Source organism: Cydia amplana, chromosome 4, assembly GCF_948474715.1.
Source record: "Cydia amplana chromosome 4, ilCydAmpl1.1, whole genome shotgun sequence".
Taxonomy (NCBI): Eukaryota; Metazoa; Arthropoda; class Insecta; order Lepidoptera; family Tortricidae; genus Cydia; species Cydia amplana.
Window position 1 is genome coordinate 17971807 of NC_086072.1, and position 25431 is coordinate 17997237.

The 25431-nt window shown below is 37.9% G+C and overlaps 1 protein-coding gene and 1 long non-coding RNA gene across 3 annotated transcripts in view; one reads left to right on the forward strand and one right to left on the reverse strand.

The window, feature by feature from the left end:
• Positions 1–25431, reverse strand: part of LOC134647354 (uncharacterized) — a 444045-nt gene that overhangs the window by 84792 nt on the left and 333822 nt on the right. The gene's annotated exons all lie outside the window — the stretch shown is intronic.
• Positions 1845–23711, forward strand: LOC134647342 (solute carrier family 25 member 32). Of its 2 annotated transcripts, none has more exons than XM_063501677.1 (6): positions 1845–2195; positions 5325–5478; positions 6594–6843; positions 16700–16813; positions 18090–18235; positions 23554–23711. In XM_063501677.1, the coding sequence occupies exons 1-6, from the start codon at positions 2045–2047 to the stop codon at positions 23696–23698; spliced, it is 960 nt and encodes a 319-aa protein (XP_063357747.1). In that variant the 5' UTR covers positions 1845–2044; the 3' UTR covers positions 23699–23711. The 2 variants fall into 2 exon arrangements, with proteins under 2 accessions (XP_063357747.1, XP_063357746.1); XM_063501676.1 differs by lacking the exon at positions 23554–23711 and adding an exon at positions 23050–23210.

The window sequence follows — 25431 nt, forward strand, 5'->3', positions numbered from 1 at the left end:
GGCAAATTTGAAAAATTAGGTGCGATGGGATAATGTCCCATAGAAAATATGAATTTCGCGCCTTTTTCTACTGACAAGATTTGCTTGACCATCTATAATTTACTAGGAGGATGAAATATCATCAGAAGAGGAAAATAATCGTAGTAGTGTTGAGTCGCTCACTCGTGAGGCACCTCATTTGTACCACTCATTTTGTTAATTTGTCGCAGTACTTCGTACCGCAAAAATGTCTTACTTCACTCTATTCATTTTACTTGATTCTAAAATTATCTTTCTCCTAAAAGTTCTATTCTTAACCTCCAGAATTGCACTCCAATTAAATGTTACTATTTATTTATTTATAAAGGAAGTGATGGATACATAAATATGTATATACATTAAATATTTTTGTCGCCGTTGGAATTAATGGAATAGTCGACGCTGAAAATATGCTAGTACCTCACCTCATTTGAAGTAAGACATTGTAACACCTCATTTTAGAAAATGAGGTACTCATACAAACTCATTTTAAATTGATGTCCTACCCATCACTAAATCGTAGTACGGAATCATTTATTCAAATCTCGTGGCATTAATTCAAAATGGCGTCACCGCTATCTAATAAAACGTTCACGAAACTATCGACACCGTCATGACAGCCGTCTTCCAAATGAGGCACCGGTTTTTTACGTTACATTGACAATCAACGCCGTCTAGGAAACCGCGCCATCTTGTTTACATAGACAACGTTCTAGTGACGTTATTCAACGCTATATAGCGGCCATCATATTACGGCACCGTTTTCGGAGGAATCCAAAGCTTTAGGACTCTAAACTGGGCTATAACCGCGAAAATCGAAGTTCGCACATTGCGCGCATCTTTCTCTGTCTCTCTAATTACGCCTTCATTGGAGTAAAAGAGAAAGATCCCCGCAATTCGAGAATTCCGGTTTTCGCGGTAGCTCCTCTGATGTTGAGCGATGATGAGTGGACAAGTGGGTCACGGAATATCAGCACAAGCTCATCTTTAGCAATATGTGTTTGACATGTCAAAAATACTTTGTCTCTAATTGACAAATGTTCAAAGTTTACTATTTTTCCACATGAACCATTTTTTACATAATTTTTTCAAATATTGTTAAGCGGGCCACTCACACACCTGCTGCAGGGGCAATATTGGAATTGGACTCTTAATTGCCTCCTTAATTGTGATGTGTGTAGAGAAGCAGGGGCAATTTTTAGATTGCGCCTGCAGCAGGGCGGCAGGGGCGCAAGACCTTCCTAGCTCCCTAGATTGTATCTACCGCCCTGCTAGGTTGTTACATGTGTAGTACGATTGGGGCAATTCCAGTCAGTTCATTGGCGACTACCGACTGCTTTGATAACACAGGAACCATTCTCGTCGACGTACGTTCAGCGGGACTATCACTTACACACTGAGTGAGTGGCAGGCTAGTGTGTAGAAAACAGCCTAAAATTGCTCCGACCGCCGTGCGACCGGTATTGCCCTTGCGGCAGGTGTGTGAGTGGCCCGCTTAAGATGTGCTGATATTTGGTGAAACGGAAAAATACGCTTGCTCGGGCCCGATAGCAAGTGTCATAGTGTGTAGTTATGCTGGTCAACCAAATCTTGTCAGTAAAAAAAGGCGCGAAATTCAAATTTTCTATGGGACGATATCCCTTCGCGCCTACATTTTTCAAATTTGCCGCCTTTTTCTACTGTCAAGATCTGGTTGACCAAGTATAGTTTTGCAATTCTGCCTGCAGATGCCGCTGCTAGTTGTAGTTATACGGTACTTTTATTTATACGAAGTTGTGTGACCTAGTCGCTCGCGATTTTGCAGTTTTTTTGCACTTGTTATATGATTTTTAATCTGTGCATTCGTAATGTGATGGTGGAAAGTGATTCGTACATGCAATTTCGTCGAATATTACGAAAGAAATATGCTTAGTGAAAATTCATTTAAATATACATTTGTTAAAGATTTCTGGGAAAGTGTGTTCCGGTAGGCTTATTGGTTTGTGAAGACAAAATGCAAAGTATTTATCTGTGATCTATTATAATCATGAGTACGATGAAGAACCCAAATCCATCGTCTTCGAAAGTGGCTTTGTTAAGCCACATTAAATACGAGCACCTGGTAGCTGGTATATCGGGTGGCGTTACGTCTACGCTGATACTGCACCCTTTGGACCTCATTAAAATTAGATTTGCTGGTAAGTTCCTGTACATGTGACTTGATAATTAATGTAGTTGCCATGTGCCTTTTTCTGATAAAAATACCATTCGCATGCACGTGTAGAGGTATAGACATGCCAATCTTCAATGTTGCAAAGTAGGAAGAAAACTGGTCAATTGGTCATGTGGTAATATGGATGGCCTTGAACTTCACTTGCAGTGAAAGTGCACTAAATGCATTGTTTAGACAAAGAAGCGACTTCCAACGTTCTTGGCAGCGCTGATTTTTTTTTGTACAATTAAGTGCGTACAAAATCTCATTTGCCAGCATTTATGAAACTATGAGTATTTGGAAGAACTTTCTTGAATGTGTGAATTTCATTTGTACTCCTTGTAAATGTAGATATTTGTAAGTGTTACATAAGTGGTTAGTTAGTCACGCTTATTTTAATAGGCAACATGATATATTTTCAGCAAAAAGTTAGCTTTCCATATGATTAACTGGTTTTATTATCTCTTATAAAAATTTGTTTAGTCTGTCTCTTGAAAAAACTTATTTTGGAAGACGGCATTTATTTTATTTTAACCCTTAAATGCATAGTGATGCATTTATACACACAACATCAAATGTTATGCATTATTAAACAAATTCTATTTGTTCTTGTATATTATTTCAATAGTAAAACTAATAAATTTTCCGAATTATTACATAAATTTACGCAGTATTTTAATTTATAAAAGTTACATTTGTTTATAGACAAAATGTCGGAAAACTTGGAAAAACCTGGAAGTTGATGATTTTTAGTATGTGATTTTGGGCAGATTTTTCGGGGTTTGTAATTATTTTATATTTACAAATTTTATCATAGGAACATCACAAATAGTGTACCTTTCTGTTGGCAGTTAAGATTTTTCCTATACCCCTTACTAATAGCTATATATTTCCAAAAATATGATTTAGACTATGCAACTTTTAACACTGATTTCCCAGTGAAAATCGATGATATATTTTTTTTTTTACTATTTTTCCTAGAAACGGCAAACAATTATGTGATATATATATTAATTTAAACACATACAAACTCTTTACATCAATTATTCTCAAGCGAATAACACAAGTCATCGACAAGGCCCAAGCCGTAGAACAAGCAGGCTTTCGCTCCGGATACAGCACTGTCGATCATATACATACATTGGAACAAGTACTTGAAAAATACAAAGAGTTTAACAAACCACTATACATAGGCTTCATAGATTACAGCAAAGCTTTTGACACTATTAGCCATAACGCTATATGGGAAGCTCTAGAACTAGCTCAGGTTAACACAAAATATATCAACATTCTTAAGAACATATATAAAAACAACACCAGCAGAGTAAAGTTAGACAGAAGAGGGCAAGCAATAAAAATAGAACGGGGTGTGCGGCAAGGTGACCCACTCTCACCTAAACTCTTCATAGCAGTGCTAGAAGGAATCTTCCGGAAGCTCGGCTGGGAAAATAATGGAATAAGGATAAATGATCAATATCTAAGTCATCTAAGATTCGCTGACGACATAGTGCTATTTTCAGAAACTGCCACAAGCCTCGAAACCATGATGAGAACACTAACTGAACAAAGCAGCAAAGTAGGACTTGAAATGAACACTAATAAAACAAAAGTGATGACCAACAGTTATGAAAAGCCTATAATCATTGGTAACGAGACAATAGAGTATGTAAATAACTATATATATTTAGGTAAACAGGTTTCATTCTCCAAAACCAGCAACGAAGAAGAGGTCAATAGAAGATCAACTATAACCTGGAAGAAGTACTGGTCTCTGAAAGAAGTTCTGAAGGGAGACTACAGCATGACATTAAAAAAAGTGGTGAGTGACACTTGTCTCCTACCATGCCTAGTCTATGGCTCACAAACATGGTTATACACTAACAAAGTGAAGGAGAAAATAAGAACTACGCAGAGAGCTATGGAGAGAAGTATGATGGGGCTGCGGAAAATATACAAAATAAGACACACAAGAATCAGAGAAAAAACCAAGGTAACCGACGCTCTTACCCATGCTCTCAAGCTTAAGTGGAACTGGGCTGGCCATATAGCCCGCATGACAGATAAAAGATGGACCATACAAACTACAAAATGGAAGGGACCACACGGAAAACGCCCCCGCGGCAAGCCGAAGAAACGCTGGTTTGAAGACATTACCCAAATAGCCGGAAAACATTGGATGGAGACAGGAGAAGATAGAGAAAGTTGGAAGAAACTGGAGGAGGCCTTCACCCAGAGAGGGATCCATACAAACAAACAAAACAACTAAGATAAACATAGATAAACTAAAAGAAGGAGTATGGAAGAAAAGGCTATAATAATAATAATAATATATTAATTTCGGGCAAAACGAAAAAATCATGTATTTAAGGGTTAATTTAAAGTAGATATATTTAACTTAACATTGCTATTTTGGGAGTCCATGAGTTAAGGTGGCTAAACAATAATAATATGTGTCTTGGCTTGTTGTAAGTCACATCATTTTATGGAAATAATTTGATCACAATAAAATTTTCTTAATGGCACGCAACATTGCCAGAACGGTGCGTGCAGGCGGCTAAACGGGGAGCATATGGGTTATAACCGCGTATAGTGATCTTTCTATCTGTTGCTCGCTCTTGCCAGTCTGAGGGCCTACCGCGAACCACGTTCGACGTGTTGCCTCTCTGTCGCACTTGTAAATTCGTACGTAAGTGTGACAGGGAGGCAACACGTCGAACGTGGTTCGCGGTAGGCCCTCTGATAACTATTCGCTCGCTCTTTCTGACGAGTCTGGCTCTTGCGAATAAAACGCGGGTACTAAGGGGATGAAACGAGGATGCCACGGGGATTATATGCGGATGCTATGGGGATGACACGCAGTTACTACGGGCATTAAACTCGTTATGCACGGATATGAAACAATGTGGACATGGTGTAGTGGGCATTGTAGTCCGTATCGCGTTACATTCCGTGCCTGATACGTTCATAGCACGGTCACGGTATGATACGGTGTAGTGGGCAGAGACCTTAATTAGGTCATATCATTCACCCACTAGGAAATCCATAATGTAACTTTTTAAGTTAGGTCTTGTAGGGTTAATCCGGCTAAAATGATAAACAAAGTGTTTTATTCCAGTGAATGACGGCCGGACCGCCACAGTGCCGAGGTACGACGGGCTCAGCAGCGCATTCGTGACCATAGTGAAGAAAGAGGGGGTGAAGGGGCTGTACAGAGGAGTCACGCCCAACGTGTGGGGCTCCGGCTCCGCTTGGGGATTCTATTTCTTATTGTAAGTACACTTAACTTAAAAGTCTATTTTCAAAACTGGACTAGCACATTATTTACTTAAGGTTTCGTCACACAGGCGCGTTTTCCGGGGCGGGGCGTGAGCGTTTTATATGTAAAAGCGGCGCGCCCCGCTCACGCCCCGCGCGGAAAACGCGCTTGTGTGACGGAACCATTACTTACTGGAATAGCAAAGAAAAAGCAATAAGTAATTAAAACTATATACTAACAGTTATTTAGCATGTGCAATTGTGCATACTTGCAACTATGTAGTTCTTATTTTAGGGGTTATGAATATTTCATAGGTTAAGCGTTAAAAGAACTATTGGTGCTCTAAAGACCAGATGGCTCTGTCCACTAGAAACGCAACATTGTGGTCATATTTTTCTTGCAAAATGATCAAGATCTTGCAAAACTAACTAGGTCAGCTCAAAACGACACCAAATATGTGGTCAAAAACTTAATAGGCTTTAATTATTAAGTACTTACTTAATCACCAATCATGAAAGTGATAAGAACAGTTTAAACTGGGTTGTGCAAAGAAAACATGCTCATGGTTTGTTTTCCGCAAAATGTTGTCCATTGTGTACACTTGTGAAGTGTATCTGGGGGCACGGCAGTGCCCCCGCCAAGTCGATACTAGTTTTCGGAATTCCCAACTCTATGTATAGGCAATAAGCATGGATAGATACGTGCTATACGCTATACGTGCTTGTATTTGGCGTATATTCACATCTGTTGTGGCTCACACCCACCATCAACATTACGCCATTTTATCTTAAAAGTCAGGTACATTCTGCCAAATATTAGTTGGCTCAGAGCTCTCCAACAAAGGTGAAAACACTCAGAAATACTAAAGGTGTTCCCAAAAACTAAGAATACGTACTCTCTGGCTTTGATTTAAGTTGTTATGCTACTGTACTAACATTGTGGACATTTCTCTTACTAATGTTCGTTTACATTGCGTCGTTTGATCGGTCGGCTGAATTGATGTAACCTTAATTATCCGCAATGTAACTAAAATCGTATACGAGTTCGCGCGCCGTCTAAATGAGTCCTTACGGGTGAGAAAAAATTACCGTTTTTAGGCGTTATTTCTATATTTATTTATGTTTTCAGCTACAACGCAATAAAAACATGGATCCAGGGCGGCAACGCGCGCAACCCGCTCGGGCCCGGCATGCATATGCTCGCCGCCGCCGAGGCCGGAGTCCTATCCCTCATCATGACCAACCCCATCTGGGTGGTGAAGACGAGACTCTGCCTGCAGTACAGTGAAGAACATGTTGCTGACAATAAGAGATACAAGGGAATGGTGGATGGACTGTGCAAGATTTATAGGACTGAGGGAGTTAGGGGATTATATCGGGTGAGTCCATATATTATACTTTACTAGCGACCCGCCCCGGCTTCGCACGGGTTAACAAACTGTACATAAACCTTCCTCTTGAATCACTCTTATCTATTTAAAAAACCGCATCAAAATCCATTGCGTAGTTTTAAAGATCTAAGCATACATAGTGACAGACAGCGGGAAGCGACTTTGTTATATACTATGTAGTGATGGTGAAGAAACTGTAGATGATCGAAGCATTAAGACTGTGTCAGTCTAGTTAAAGAAGTGTCTATACCACATGGGATCAGGCGTGGCCGCGACGAGTGTAGTTCAGTAATTTATGAGTCATGCAATTAGTCTTTTCTTTAATTAAATTTACTTACCAACCTTTTGGAGAAACTAGACACCCAATAGCATATTTCTCATTGCATTGATTTTCCTTGGCACCTAACTATTCAGTATTACGTATCGTTGTGTCCCACGCCGTCTTCGATAGTCGCTAAATCACGTCACGTCCGTAATTATAGTATGTCAAAGGACTGTCTTATTTCAAACATAGACAGAGAGAATCATACTATCTTTGTCTTACACTAGTACTAGCACCCAAAAGAAAAAGATTACTATAGTTTTTTTTGTTCTTATTTACTGACAATTTGGTTTGAGCAACTATATAGCTTATACCCGCCAAGTGCGAGTCGAACTGAGAGTCCCATATATACCATCAGAATGTTGCTTTTTATGGTCTTACATGTGACCGTACGTTATTATAACTTTTTTTTAGTTTTACAGTGAAGTTTGCATTAGCTACCTATTATTTCATCGGCATGTTTTTCTAGGCCCTCCGGTAAATAACACCCACATGTTTTGTGGATAAACCCGTCGCATGGCAATAATATTTAGATTCTAATAGATAAGTCGTGTTGCGAAATCTCTTGCTAGATTACGAGTGTGAGAGTTGCGCGGATAAACATTAATTACGTAGTATACCTACGCGTTGGTTGAATTAAATATAAGCGTTCGTATAAGTACCGTAAAACAGGGTGAGTAGGTTTCGCGGGGAGAGGTGGGTTATGAATGGGGAGAGAAGGTTTAAGAGGGGGGTGAGAAGGGATTTTAAGGCTACTGCTACAAAAATAATGTATTCCAATTTAAAATGGAGCTATAGTAATACGCATAATAAAAACAAATCGATCCAACAATCTTCCAAAATCATCTTTGTATGAAAACCCCTCTCACCCCAAATACGAGGCACTACGGGGTGAGGTGGGTTTTCCTCTTTATCGTCAAAGTTATGAAATGGAACTACCCAAAATAAAATAAAAACTAAAATACAAACGTCCGGAACACTTATTATATACACCATTCAGTTTTCATATGTAAAAATAAAATGTTATCGAGGTTTGAATTTCAGTTTTGACCCTACTCACCCCATTTTACGGTAAGGCTTGAAAACAGTGATGTTGCGGACCCATAGGTTGCGGATTTTTAGGGTTCCGTACTTCAAAAGGAAAAAACGTCTCTGTCTGTTTGTCTGTCCGACCATTCCCCCCTTTATCTCCGAAACTACTGGGCCTAAATTTTGAAAAAAATACACAAAATAGTTCTTTACCTATAAATGACAGGAAAACCTATTAGAAATGTGCAGTCAAGTGTGAGTCGGACTTAATGTACGGAACCCTTGGAACGCGAGTCCGACTCGCACTTGGCCGGTTTTTATTTAAATGGGATCTATATCTGGGCCGTTTTTTTTTCGGAACGCTTTTTGACTATGACCTATGAACACGAACGTTACTTGCGCTAGAAAATAGTAGGTAGACTAGCTAGGCTAGTCGCTCTTTGTCAGACAAATTGCCTTATTTTTGCGGCATATTGCGTAAAATATGTATTTTATTCTACTGTAAATGCATTAGGACTGACATTTGTCACTCTTGTCAGCTCATTTCGAATATTTGTATTTCCGTCCTAACGCAGTCACCTCGGTGTCTCGGTCAGCTTTGACTATAAATAGTTTTTCAAGACAGTCTTACCGTCCTATTATGTCCTACATTTTACAAATGTGCTCGGGAATTGGTGCACTATGCAGGGCTATAACCGGGCATTTTTCTCTGTCACTCTAATTACGCCTGCATTGGAGGAAAAGAGAAAGATTCCCGCAATTTGCGAATTTCGGTATTCGCGGTAGCCCCTCTGGTACTTATGTAGTCAATGAACAATAGGTGGTGTTGCGAATATCACACGAGACTTATGCTTAGTGATTATCCATTGTATGCACTCAACTCACTCACTGTAAGGCCCTGGTCTCCTATTTTATGCTGTACGCGGCGTCTGGCGTCAGCGTCAACGTTTTTGAACAAAAAAGACGCTGACGTCGACGTCTAAAACAGACCACAACAGTACATCTCTATAGTAAGCATCGTGACGCAGACGCTGTAAGCGGCCGATGGCGTTTATAGGAGACCAGGGCCTAACAGTTTCAAAATTCTGTAAAAAAAACGATTATAATATTGATTAAAATTTCGTATCGGTAGCTCTAAATTAATCGTTATATATTGATAGGTAATCAAATTTATAATAAAATAACCCGTCTTTTATAACAACCAGTATTGTCCAGAGTAATCTTGTGAACTATGTGATCATAGTAATCAGAAAACATTTTTTATTATGGCAACTTGATTAGGTAGGTATACGGAGTTGCGAACGAATCTATCCTCACGTGAAATTACGTTTGTATGACACAGACAACTGGAAATTATAAAATAATTATTATCTTGGGTTACCGCGATAGTTAGATAAAATAACACTATGTGAATGACTACATTAAATAAAACCGTGGTCAGCGGGTGCCTCACCCGTCACCCTTTGACCACGAATGATGTAAAGGGTTCGAAACGTCGGGATGTAGTATAAATTCAATAGACGGGATATAATCCGTTTTAATGATATTTCGTACGTAAGTTCTAAAAACTCATTGGTACGAGCCGGGATTTGAACCCGCGACCTCCGGATTGCAAGTCGCACGCTCTTACCGTTAGGCCACCACCGCTTTAGGTATAAATATGATAGATTTATACTTTGGACTTGTTTTGATTAACCGATGGTCTGGCTTGTTTATTAATAGATACATACCTTATCAACACAATTTTATTCTAATTAAAATTGTAGAATAGTCACAACAATCATTCTGGTGTCAATTATGAACCGCGGAATTTGGGTAATAGAGAAATTATTTCTACATAAACTTTACAAGAAATAATACACTTCTGAGTGAAGTGATCACCTCTGCAATATACTTACATGCAATGCATATTTGCATAATACAACAACTACACATGGAAACATTAAATTCCGTTTCTAGACCAGTTAGATCAATATGGAACCCACACCGTGTGACCTTTCCGTTCCGCTATTGATCCGTGTTTGCAGAAGCCGGCACGTGCAACTGGGAGCACTATTCGCGGAATTCCGCCAGTTTCATAACGTACAGCTAATGAGGATGTCGTTAACACCAATAAAGTAATAAAGAGTCCGTCGTCACAATCATAAACATGTAATAGGCAGTTTTTTCACCTCACTGGATTGATGTGTTCTTTGAAGTGAAAACTTCTTTTTGTGCACTTTTTGTGATGGGAAAAAATGTTAAACTCGCGAGAGGTGTCACGTGACCGTAAGACGTAAGACGGACACGTGACCTGATCGAAAAACTGTTACTTCAATGTCATTGAGTTTTTCTTTATTGATTTAAATGCCATCTAGTGAGTTTCTCTCTAACTGGTATTAATATAACTCGAGTACTAACAGTGATGTGCTTAGGGGTTTCAAGTAATGCAACGAAATAACGCTAGATAGCGTTAACCTCAATTATACATAGTGCTGCAGACATTTTGCAATAGTGATTGAGTTTTCACTTCTGCCGGCACTCCCTGAATGCAACCCGTTGTTTTTTTTACTCAATGAATAGCGAATATTCGAGTTTCACGGTTAGAGGTTACGCCAAGTGCTAGACTTCTAAAGAGGGACTTTGCGTAAAATGGGCCGGAAAAAAAAGCCGGCTGGCTCAAACATTTGGCTGGAATAGACCGTAAAAAGCCAGACATGTTCTGCTTTGAAGCTACTCTGGGCCCAGCACTCAATACTTTGTAAATGTATGAATGTTTGCTAATTTTGGTAATAATATTTGCTAAATGTCAAAAACATATGTATGTAGCAAGTAAAAGAAGTAACTCCTTAATTTTACTCCACTACTTATGTTTTTACAATGTATGCTCAGAGGGTCGTTAATTGTATAAACAATCACTGAGCAAAACAAGATTAACGAGGAAGGTCCGAGCGATACCGAAGGTTGGATTACGTTATCGGACCAGATCGATCAATCCGATGTTATGAAATATTGGATTTTGCCTATAAATACGGAATTGCGTGTGATAGATTGCGTTTTAGGTATCACGTGAAAAAACAGTTATCACTTTAAATAAATCGTCTCTTCGTAATATTTTCCTACTATGTTTGTCGGGCGAGCTATAAATATATCTAGGGCCGCTTAGAATAAGGAAGGATATAATTATCTGGATACACCTCACTATCCAGAAAACACTAGACTCTACAATCTAGTTATTAAATGTATTTATAGAACTTATAGAACCTATTCTAAAATTGTTATTAAACAACGGCTAAAATCGACAAACTTCTACACATAATAGTCGACATCAGACTTTATGAATTAAGTAAGTATTTATTGGTTATTCCGTAATGTTTTTTTACAACGCTGGCTGAATGAAAGTCGTGACGTCATATCATTGTTAATCGAAAGCAAAACCACGTGCTAGATAACGTGGTACAGATTTTGAGATACCTACTATACGTGGTTGTTATCTAATAGCAATTGTCCATTAGGTTTAATGAGAACATGTTACATCGTGTTGATTGGTTTTTGGTTCCGATGCGATCAAAGTTCTGCAATCATTCCATGATGTTTTGGATTGTAAGTCAGTTAATTGTGTAGTATATTAATAGATCTTCCTAATTAGTTATTGCGGGGTAAAGGTTAAGTATCTAATAGTTTTATTGAGATAAATCAAGCTATACTAACTTTGTGAGAGTTTATAGAAATGTAAATCCAAAAAAAGTATAATAATTTTCTCTAAACTCGCTCTTGCAACCTTGCCATCAAAATCTGGCATTCCCTTTGAGCTGCAAGGTGTCCCAAAGAAATTAACATGCGAACCAATACAACGAACGAACACATATAGGTATTACAAAGAAATCAACCAACATCACTCATCATAAGCAAAAGTACTGTCAGACTGTCACATCTCTTTTCAGTGGTATAATTATAAATGTGGAACCGCTTTATGAAAGAAAAATATAAATAATCTTTCGTAGTGTTCATCTCATCAGACCAGTTGTCTGTTTTTTGTTTATTTTCTTACGTCTCTGACGTATCGCCTTTGTCGTTCACTAGTAGGTATTACTAAAAATAGTCCGTGTGAATAGGAGTTTCCTCGCGCGGCGTAGGTATTTGTAGGACGGAAATGTACTAGACATACAGAGTATACAGACCATTAATTATGTCATATCTAGTGCGAAGAATTTTTTATGTTATTGGATGGGACTTATATTTTATTTTTATAATAATACGCATTTCCTAACTAATTAAATGTACGTCACAGTCAGTCAGTGAATAAACTTTAGAGCAAGTTTGATTATAAACTAGAGAAAGCTTGTTTTGAGCTGTTTACAACATTGTCAAGACAAGAAGAATAATATCGTACATCGGGACAAAATGACAACATATTCCGTGATTAATAAATCGAACTCTTTTGAATCGGTCCCTGAGTTCTGAAGATTTTCACTGTATGTTAGTTCTAATCATTATATGTTCACAAAGTGTCCGATCGAAATTTCAGTTTCGAAAAAAAAAAAACTGCTTCAACTTTCGGTCGCGCCAAAACTGTATTTTCGGCAGGTTTCGGCATAAAAATCATGTTTCTGTCGTACACTAGTTGCAGATGTTCTGAAATATGGTTTATCGCTTTGGGCTTTACATTGTTTATCATTCTAGCCGTTTAACCATTAGCTTTCTAGATAGATGTCCTAACGGGCAATATGGCCAAATGTGTCCGCATGCGCGATGCATTGTAGTATACATTTACGTACTTACGAGGGGTGTTCAAAATATTCTCGGTATGAGAATGAAAACAAACAAGTACGAAAAGTTTGATATTTTTATTTTTCAATATACTCCCCCCCTATGTTCATACACTTAAAAGATCGATCAATTATTTTTTTTAATCCTGCATAAAAATATTTTTTATCTTTGGTGTAAAAATGCTCCTCCACTGCCGCCTTCAATGCTTCATCATCGGAAAATTTATTTCCACGCAGATCCTTTTTAAGATTGGGGAACAAAAAGAAGTCGCTGGGGGCTAAGTCCGGACTATACGGTGTAGTGATGGGTAGGACATAAATTTAAAATGAGTTTGTATGAGTACCTCATTTTCTAAAATGAGGTGTTACAATGTCTTACTTCAAATGAGGTGAGGTACTAGCATATTTTTAGCGTCGACTATTTCATTAATTCCAACGGCGACAAAAATATTTAATGTATATACATATTTATGTATTCATCACTTCCTTTATAAATAAATAAATAGTAACATTTAATTGGAGTGCAATTCTGGAGGTTAAGAATAGAACTTTTAGGAGGAAGATAATTTTAGAATCAAGTAAAATGAATAGAGGAGTGAAGTAAGACATTTTTGCGGTACGAAGTACTGCGACAAATTAACAAAATGAGTGGTACAAATGAGGTGCCTCACGAGTGAGCGACTCAACACTAATACGGTGGGTGAGTAACAGTTTCAAACCCACATTCAACAATAGCTGCCTTGGCAATATGAGCAGTATGGACGGGGGCGTTGTCATGCAGAAGCATAACACCTTTGGTTAACTTTCCTCGCCTCTTTTCTTTGATTGCATCCTTTAATTGACGTAGAATGTTAGCGTAGTACTGTCCTGTGATATTTACACCTTTTTCTTTATAATCGATCAGTAATACTCCTTCACAATCCCAAAATATCGTGGCCATGACCTTGCCAGCTGAAGGGATGACCTTGAACTTCTTGGGATGAGCTGAACCCTTAATGTGCCACTGCATGGACTCTTGTTTACTCTCTGGGTCATAATGATGAACCCAGGTTTCATCTCCAGTAACTATTCTTTGCAGCACCTCATCAGGATTTTCACCGCACAGGTCAATAAAATCGGAACAACAAGCTACACGCATGTCTTTTTGAAGCCGAGTCAGCATTCGCGGAACCCATCTTGCACTTACTTTTGACATATTAAGATGGTCATGGATAATATCATGTACGGTACCAATAGAGAGATTGGTTACTTGTGCTATAGATTTTACCTTCACTCGACCATCTTCCAATATAAGTTTTTCCACTTTATCAATATTTTCTTGTGAAGTAGCTACTACAGGCCGGCCAGGTCTAGGGTCGTCTTCAACACTCTCCCTTCCACGTTTAAACTCGCTTGACCACTTTTGAATGGTAGATAAAGAAGGAGCAGACTCACGGTAAACACAATCCATTTCCTCTTTTATGGTTTTTTGATTTTTACCATGTTTTGTCAAGAATTTTATCACGCATCGATGTTCTAATTTAGTTAACATTGTCAATTCCCACATGATGTTCATGTTTGTTCAGCAATTGCAGAAAAACAAAAGAACATCTCGGTTCGAATTATACTTTTTTTTAATGTCAATGAATAAACCTTAGCGGCCAGTAACGAAAGAAATTTTAGAAGAGGTTGTAAGATATCAATACCGAGAATATTTTGAACGCCCCTCGTATTGTATGAAGTCGCGATATAATTCCAGTTGTCGCCGGTTTTCTCTGCTCTTGTGACCCTCAGCCGAACTATGCGTTCTATTTCCTATCCATTGTGTACCAAGCTCGTGGTATTTATAACTAGATAACCTAGAATGGCTAGAATTCACGACATAGCAGTATTCGAGCGAAATTTTCCGTTTAGAAAGGGATGCTTTTGGAAATCGGAGTATTAAAGAAAAGCACAGGTTTTTTATAGGTTTGTTTTTTATATTCAAAGTGCCATATTGTACATAGTACTAAAGCCATTTAAGTAATTTACAAAAAAACGACGTAAAAAATTTAATAAAAATCTTACTCCGGCTCTTATGTTCACTAATTTCTAAGAATAGCCTTTCCCCCATTATTAAGAATTAGACAAGTATTTTACCTAATTAGTTGGTCCTTCATTAGTCTACGTAGCTTAAATATTGATGATTATTTAATCGTTAGCCATCGATTTATGCAGCTATTTCGACGGTTAAGAACTTAAATTAATATTAATTTCAATATAACAGTATGAACAAACTGGACTTTGATCTTTTGATAATAAAAATAACAAAAACACTTTCGTACCTGAAGAAGTGCCAAAATGTCTTAAGTACTAAGTAGCAGTATTCTTTAAAACGATATGGTTGACAAATGCGTTTAACTTTCACTTCTCGGCTCATTAAGATGTATTTTGGATGACATCCAAAGCTTGCGGACTTTATCCACGATATGATTCATTTATTATCCACGTGTGTACCATAACACCATTACTGAAGGATACATACTAAATACACCATACATATGGATCATCAGTCATCATGGTTATCTGACTATTCTAGAACCTTATTTCAAAGAGTTGAGGTCTACTTTAGTTTTTCACACAAGTGCCAGTTGAGTGAGTTACTGTTAATGTATACATATCATATATTATATTGGAAATTTAAGTATATTGTGCCATTGCATTCAAATGACTGCCAAGTACTAAATTTGCATGGAATGCTACACGTATAAAATACCGAAGGCAATCATCTCCAACGTAAGCCTGTTGATGAAATAATGAAAAACATATCTCTATGTCGCTATGTGGTGAAAGCTTTAGAATGTATCTGTATATCTATTATTATATGAGTAACAGTTTTGAATAATTCACGGTTAGCTTCACTAGACTTATACCGACCGGGATATGAACCGTGATTACCTTTTGTATTGTTTTCGAGTTCCCGATATTTCGACGCAGTTATGCATCTTGTTCACGGCCATCACGGGTAACTAGAAAACAATACAAGTGGTCGATATAAGTCTATTATATGAGTACTTGAGTAGGGTACATTTTGTTTTAAATTTCAAGCTGTTATTATTGTGGCGGCACGTGCTTTCTCACCATCAGCCAATTATAATGTCGCACGTGAATTTGTGACTTCATGCATATAGTCTCGTGCTCGTAAATATTAAATAAATAGGTAATGTAATCTAGAATGATCACGCTGACTTAACTATTACGTAGATGTCGCAGATTCTGTACTATTTATGTATTGCTATTTTAGCCCAGAATATATTTTTGGATGTTCAATGTTATAGAGAATCTAATTTTTGACGGTCAAATCCATAAATATATAAACTTAGTCACTATAAGGTCGTCGCACTTATATGTATTCTGAATACAGACTTTTATATATGTCACACTTCCGTATGCGTAAAATAATACTCTCAAAAATCTTTATTTTCGGAAATTACAGTTTTAGCTTAAGTATATTATAAGTCAAGCGAGTGTAGGTACTTGTTCAAAAATCCATAAAGTAATTAGGTACCAACACCACCAGGTTTGATTCTCAGTGACAAGTTGATAATTGGACAGGTTTATAAATAGATTAAGACCAATATTATTTGCATGTCTCTATGCGACGAGGTAGTTGATTCCTATGTGTAATCTTGTATCATGTACTATCTTACGCAAATAAATTATTTATTTATTTATTTATTTATTATGAATGTAACATTATTTAACATTGTTGATTTGTTGATTTCAGGGCTTCGTGCCTGGCATGTTCGGCGTGTCGCACGGCGCGCTGCAGTTCATGACCTACGAGGAGATGAAGAACCGCTACAACCAGTACCGGAACCTGCCCATTGACATTAAACTGGTAAGAGACGCCCTCTTTTGAGACTTAAGGTGAGTTCGACTAAGATCGGACACCGGGTAAGATCGTATGATTCAAATTTCTGCCTGTTGCGGGGCTTTTTTTTAATGCTGGCAAGGTGATGCAATGCCCGGGACAAAACAGCGCATTGCATCACCTTGCCAGCATTAAAAAAAAGCCCCGCAACAGGCAGAAATTTGAATTATACGATCTTACCCGGTGTCCTATCTTAGTCGAACTCACATACCTTTGCACTTTTTTCGTGATTATGTATCTATGTAAGTGTAAGGCCTGAGTGGACGCTCGAGTTGGGCGTGCAGCGGGGCGGGGCGTGCGGCGTGCATGTTAAACAAATGCAAGCGTATAGGAGCGGCCTTAGTGCACGCTGCTCAAATTACTTGCGAGCCCGACGCCACGCTGCACGCCCCGCCGAACGCTCCGCTTCGAGCGTCCACTCAGGCCTTACACTAGAACTCAATGATCATGCCTCTGCCTAGCGTCAGCTACCGGGCTTTTGACTGCCTGGAAAAAGCGTCTTTAAAGGCAACCTGGGATAGTAGTAGTGGTATGAGCAGGAAAACGTTTACACTAGGTACTTTAAAAGATGCTGCGGCGTGTAAGCGGCGTATTTAGTCGTATAACTCACCTTAACAAAACTAATAGTAAGAGGAGTGTTTTGAATTCCAACAGATTTATTCTGACAGTACCTACTATGTATAAAGTACAGCATCGAATCCGGAATAATGTAAATCACAACATGTCTCTGCTGTTCGCGCTGTATTTAAATAAACATTAACATCGCACTCGGTCAGTGACGTCGTGAACTTTATAAAGAGCGCGCCGTATTTTACATGGCTTAAAATTGTTTTGAATCGGAGTAAATGACTTTGCACACGACACGAAATTAAGAGTTACATTTCCCGTCTCGTTCACACCACATTTTGAAATAAAGGGATAGCTTTGGCGAACCCGACCTTACATTTGCTAGAGTTCATCAATTAAAATTTTGTGGGTCTATATTGTTTCCCATAAAGTTTTAAGTCATAATGTATTGTTTGTCCGCATTTTCGTTAGTCATAATTTGGTTTTTCTCAGAAACGCGTAACTTTTCAGGATAACCTAACCTATCTGTAGGCGAACCCCACGAAAATCCTGAAAAGTAAACGGATTCAGAATTATGACTAATGATCATGACACAAACAGCTTTTAAAATTATCAACAATTGTTAACATATTTTTGGGCTACAACTTTTATTGAGCTGTCAACGCTTTGCTTCCAGACGTCAGTGGAATACCTGACGTTCGCCGCCGTGTCCAAGCTGATAGCGGCAGGCGCCACGTACCCGTACCAGGTGGTGCGCGCGCGCATGCAGGACCAGCACCGCGCCTACCGCGGCGCCTGGCACTGCGTCACCGAGACCTGGAGGTACGAACGCCTCGGCGGCTTCTATAAGGGCCTCACGCCGTACCTGCTACATGTAACGCCTAACATATGCCTAGTTATGCTCATTTGGGAAAAGTTCACCAACAACGATTAGATGTACGTCTGATGGGAACGCGACTGTACTTAAGATAGGATTTAATTGTTTCGCTAAGTCTTTCACAGTGTGTGCCGGCGCGGGATAGATCTGGGGGCCTGGAGGTTCCTGCGGGCATAGAGAAAAAAATACATAGAGTGCTCACTCCATACATCAGTTCAGACTATTAATTTCAGTGTCTACATCTAGCATCGAGTAGCGGAACTATCAGTACTGCTACTTGACAATAGATGTAGCACCGACCGGAAAGTCTTATTTCAACAGCATAAGACTTTCCGGTCGGTGGCGACATCTATTGTCAAATAGCAGTACTGATAGTTCCGCTACTCGATGCTAGATGCTAATAGTCTTTTTGGTACTTTAACTGATGTATGGAGTGAGCACTCTATGTATTTTTTTCTCTATGCTGCGGGCTATAAATATTTACGAGAACGCGATGACGCTATATAACATACATTCGTCTACGCTTTTAACTGACAATTCGTAATCCTTAACCTTTTGGACGCCAATGACCGATATATCCGCACCGTAGGTTGAACGCCAAAGACCGATTAAGCGGTCACAGACCAAAGAGCAACATCGACCTACGTGCATATACATAAAGTTCAACTTCAGTTTTGACATTTCAATGATGTGGCGTCTGAGTGACAGCTTTTGTGTTTTACACGGCGTGGAAAAGGTTAAGGGGCCCATTGATTATCAGTCCGCCGGACGATATCGGCTTGTCAGTTGTTCGGAACTGTCACCTTTTGCGTTTAACTGACAGGCCGATATCGTCCGACTGACTGGTAATCAGTGGGCCCCTTTAGAGAGACTCGCACTAGCGTCTTTTGATCGTCGACGTCTAGTCAACGCTATGGAAAATGGCGTTGATGCGCAGTTGCGCCAACGTTGCGTCGAGCAGCAGCCCTTGGGTGGCCCTTATTACAGAGACTTAAGGTTGTCGGATGGCCAGTTAATAATATTAGAGTTATTAACATTGATTAATAAAGACGGATAATATTTTAAGTAAACACTTATTAATCATGATTTTTATTATTTTTGCCGCATGATACAGTACCAATATTAGTTATATTATATCTTCAAATGAAGTGACTCATATAATTTCGATCGAACTTCACTTCAAGAAGTTCGTTTGATCATCAAATATTGTAAAATCTCTCTCAAGAAACTTAACCACAAGTGAAATGATTTATGTCATGTAGTTCTTCTATTTTGCATTATTTATATCTCGATCTCCGAGGACTTTTTTTGTGAAAAAATCATAACTAAACATAGCTGTTCACTTGTTTGTCAATAGATGATGTTACGAGAAGTGTTGTTAATAAAATATACAAGCAACGTCATATCTGTCTAGACAATATTTGTATGCCATTGTTCTATATATATTTTTAATGCCTACACTAATATTTATTTTAACTTTGGCTTATTGTTTTTGGTTGAATTTGTACTATCAAAACCATTGATGACTTGCGTTTTTTTTAGTGTGGCATAATTAAATTTAATTCAAATTAATTTCTGGTTTTATGAAATTTAAACGTTGTGGCAATTTCCTTTGACCAATAGATCGTACAGTAAAAGTAGAAAGGTAAGCTCATACATAGCTTCTAAGCAAAATTAAATGAGAAATTATTTTTATGTTTCTACAAAATTATTAATTATCATAATTGTTTTTGAGTTCTTCAAGTTTAATGACAGTTACGGAAAATAATGATTGTTCTGCAATTATGAGATAAATTGCAAATATACCATAATGATCCCACTGGACAAGGCTAATTTTGTAGGAACTTTTTAAGAAACTAACAAGTATTACTCTTTATATTATTACATAGCAAATACAAACAGAACATGAAACTTAGCACTTTGCTACAGTGATGCTGCCGATTAGTCATTTTGCTATATAATAATTTGAAAGAAAAATGAGCAAGTTTAAGACAGACATTGTATTATTATTGTTTATAATCAATGCATTTTCTTTGTCAATTAACTATTTTAATGATCACTGTAATTGGTTGAATGGAATAGATGTATTTATAGTTTATGACATGATTTGGCAACCGATTATTGGGTCGCTGGCATCGATTCAAATCGCGTTGCGTGTAAATTACGATATATTGTGTTTTTGTGTGTCAGCTGTGGAAGGAATGTATAGTTTTTAAACATAAAGCTTTTGTCCTTGTTTAGATGTTATTGTAAAATCTGTCTCACGACATATGTTGTGTTTTATAATGTATTAAATAGTCGTATTTTCCCATCAGATGTGATCGCATATATCACAAGCTTGGCAATACTACACCAGTATGGCCATACTAGCACAATTTAGTTTTAATTTGAGAATTTGTGATAATAGGTATTTTAGATTGAATGTTTAGAACTATTTCCAATCTCAATGTTTGACTTAATCGTATAAGTAAACTTAAAAGACGCGTTTTTGTTAGAATCGAAACGTTACATGTGTGGTGAGACGACGTTAGGTTCTTTATAAATAAGATAGATATTTCAACTTGCCTCTAGGAAATATAATAACACATACTATTACTATTGACTTTAAATTAATAATCAATATGTATTACTAGAAGTATGCAAGTTTGAAGCTATTCTATCTTAGAGGCTTATTTATTGTAATCACCTACCAATATTAATTTATTAGTATCAAGACATAAATTAAGATTACAATTAACCCGAATTTTAGCGACCCCTTAGTTATATTTCGACATTAAAATAATAGTACAATTAAAACCGCTTCTAGATCTTTGTAGGCCATTGTCAGAATATAGTACACTCCAGTTATACTACTTAAATCGATTCACACGTATTATAGTTTATGAACTACTCGGGCACAGTTTATATATTAAAGGATTTTATATTTATTTTGATATAAATACCACTGATTAGAACTTATACAATGACCAACGCGTCATACATTACGGACAGATAATTAGAATTAAATTAAAAATAAATTTATATATTTGTTAAACAGTTGTCTGACCGGTGGCAACCAGCGGGAAGATAAAATAGTCTGTCGCTATACCTAGTTTTATTAGCATCAGAAAAATGGTAAACAATCTTGGCGTGTCTTTTTATTGAAAAACGCATTTTAAAATATAGTAACTATTATATAAGTTATTCTTACATGTACATATAGTTATCCATTCTAGTGTACCCTAGTTAGCAATAGATTGTCCCTTTTTAAGCTTCAATATTATCAGAATAATAGTAAATACAAAATAATTATCTCTAATAATAGTATTTTCAGACTACGTAAAGGATATAACAATAAAGTTTATCTAAAGGGCTTCCTCTATTAATTTTCTTTTGCAAACTTTAAATTCTCAAATCTTTGACACGACAAATGGACCAAAAGTGAACGTTTAAAATACCTAATTGAACATAAGCGTGTATTTTATCTTATTTTATGTATTCAGTGCCTATACATATCCGAAAACTCCATTAATATGTGTAAATCGATACACCAAATAATTATTATGTGATAATGATAATGTAGCAAAATCTGACGTATTATTATATGATTATTGTACTGAAAGGTTTTGTTATTATTAGCGTGTTGAATATAGGTGGCTGGCCACGTAATATCTAAGACGTATATATTTTTATATAATTACTGCTAAAGTCCATTGTTTCAAATTACCTTCAATTTGTGTAATCAATAAAAGATAGCAAATTGATGCATCTTTTTTATTTTCCTAGTCCATTTTTAAATATGCCTAAATTACGATACTTAAAATGATTGTTGAAACCTACAGTTTCAAATTACCTTCAATTTGTGTAATCAATAAAAGATAGCAAATTGATGCATCTTTTTTATTTTCCTAGTCCATTTTTAAATATGCCTAAATTACGATACTTAAAATGATTGTTGAAACCTACATTTGTAATACAGCCGTCGAAAGAACAATATTTGCATCTTGAGAGCAAACTTTGCATTTTTGAAAACATTTTAGTCACAGTTTTTATTTTATTTGTTAGAACATTATTCTGGATCCATTTTTTAACCAAGTTTTACATAATCGTAAGTTTAATTGAAAACAAATTTGTTAAAATATTGGGATGTCTCATTTCATGATATCTTTAAATTACGTTACCTAGAAATTTGCGAAAGAAAACATGACGATCATCACAATAAAAATTCAGGTTCTTGTTAAAAAAAAAAAGACTTATTACGTTGTGTTAATAACAAAACGGTAAGTATACAAACCAACTCGTCGTATTCTGTAACGAAGAGAAAAGCTGTAACAAGCTGTTTTAGATTCTGTGTCGTTTTTAGACAAAGGGACCTGGGGTCATACGTTATTGGGTCTCTATTGTTTCTCAAAAAGTTTTAAGTCATAATTATTGTTTGCCCGCATTTTCGTTAGTCATAATTCATTTGGTCCAGAAACGCCTCACTTTTTCAGGATTGCCATAAAACAAACCTAACCTTACCTATCTATAGGATAATCTTACGAAAATCCTGAAAAGTTTACGGTTTCAGTTTTATGACTAATGATAATATGACAAACAATTCATTTAAAACTTTATGGGAAACAAAGGGACCCCACGTTATTATCAACGCTATTTAAATTTATTTTATGCTACTATACTAAGTTCCTTTTACCTTGAGAATATCATTTTTAGCATTTTTATCACAAAATAAGTATTCGCTCTTGTGACCACACTGATTTTTCCCATGTAATTTTCTCAGCCACGAGGGATGGCGCGGGTTCTACAAGGGTCTGAAGCCGAACCTCATTCGAGTGGTGCCGGCCACCATGATCACCTTCCTCACCTACGAGAACGTGTCGCACTACATGCTGCGCCGCGGACGGGAGATCGCACTGCCTTCCTAAATGTACCAACTGACTGGACGCTACCTACACGTAGGTCGTAGGCGTCCAACTGGAGAGAAAGGGTGTGGCGATCGATCACAACACATGTTTCTCTATAAATTTCCTAGGCATGAAGGCTGGCGCTGGTTCTACAAAGGACTCGAATCGAAACTCGGCCGAGTGGTCCCGGCTACCATTTTCACGTTCCTCACCTACGAGAACGTGTCGCACTACATGCTGCGCCGCGGACGGGTGATCGCACTGCCTTCCTAAATGTACGAACTGACTGGATGCTACCTACTCGTAGGTCGTAGGCGTCCAACTGGAGAGAAAGGGTGTGGCGATCGATCACCACACATGTTTCTCTATAAATCCCCTAGGCATAAAGGCTGGCTTCGGTTCTACAAGGGGCTGAAGCCGAAATTCGTCAGAGTGGTGCTGGCCACCATGATCACCTTCCTCACCTACGAGAACGTGTCCCACTACATGCTGCGCCGCGGACGGGAGATCGCACTGCCTTCCTAAATGTACGAACTGACTGGACACTACATACTCGTAGGTCTTAGTGTAAGGCCTGAGTGGACGCTCGAAGCGGAGCGTTCGGCGGGGCGTGCAGCGTGGCGTCGAGCTCCCAAGGGATTTGAGCAGCGTGCACTAAGGCCGCTCCTATACACTAAGTGTAAGGCCTTAGTGGACGCTCAAGTTGGGCGTGCAGCGGGGCGGGGCGTGCGGCGTGCATGTTAAACAAATGCAAGCGTATAGGAGCGGCCTTAGTGCACGCTGCTCAAATCGCTTGTGAGCCCGACGCCACGCTGCACGCCCCGCCGAACGCTCCGCTTCGAGCGTCCACTCAGGCCTTACACGTAGGCGTCTAACTGGCGAAAAAGGGTGTGGCGATCGATCACCACGCATGTTTCTCTAATCTCTATAAATCCCCTAGGCATTAAGGCTGGCACTGGTTCTACAAGCATAGAGAAACATAAGTAAAGAAAAAGTGATAACTGCATACATCAGTTTTCTTACCAAAACGCGAGTTATTTCGTAGTCGACATCTAACGTCAAGGTAGTGGAACTGATACCGCTACTTGACACCAGATGGAATTAGTTTCGCTACTGACGAAAAATTGCTTGGCTTGAGATGCGGCATCTATGTTATGCCAACATCATATTCGTTAGAAAGAGGGTCTAAACAGCGATTACAGGTTTATAAAGGGCGACCAGTGTCAGTGCTGCCATCTAGATTTTATCTTGACGAGAATGACTTTACACTTACTAAGGATCGGTTGCACCAAACTGTCATCGTTAGAGTTCGCTAAATTTTATTGTATGGAAAGTTTTATAGTAAACCGCAGGGTGACGTTGATCAGTCTGTCAAGTGAGGATACTGAGGATGGTGCAACTGGCACTACGCTACCAATACACGCTTGAAATTTAGTTTTATGTGTGTAGGTAAAATTACTAGTATGATGGTATTAACTGCTTACTAGACTATGACTAAAAATGTATAAAACATTTTGAAGTGTGACCCATCTACCTAAAACGGATTGAATTGAAATGGTTTCGTGTTTTAGAATCGTGATGGTCCCAGAATTTACTGGCAGTTATAATTGCATTTAAAATTTGAAATGTTAATATAGTGTTACGTTATGTAAAAATAAGTATTAATTAATTACCTCTCATCACAGTCGAAAATATCCTATATTTTCAAGACTCTTGCCATTAACGTCTAGGTAGTGTTGGTTCCATCCAAATATCACAATTTAAATGTAACCTTAGGTAGTTGCAAATCTGGCTGTGTTTTTGTTCCTACATATACAGATGTAGTGCATAATTGTTTTCCTTCGTATTTTCTCGTTCGTATTTGTCATGCTGCTTCAGTCAACCTCAGTACTTTTTGTATCGAGACTGACTGAAATAGTAAGACACGTTCGTACGTTTAAGTAAAAATACGAAGGAATATAATTATGCACTACCTACATCTGTACCTCATGTCATTGTATGTGCAAAGTTGCATTGCATTACAATACAACACGTAATTTTAACTCCGTCTGTATGGGAAGGTGAAATTCGGCCGAGCTTGCTGCGGACGGAAGTGTCTTACGGCGTTATTCATAAACGCGCTACAAGCCTCCGTTAGCTATTTAAAACCAATTAAATTGTGAATACTGACAGTGGAGGTGAAATGGGATAAATCATCATAAGTTGTATTGTATCATCACATTGTAATAGACTTAAGAAAAAGTTTCGGGCTATCGTCG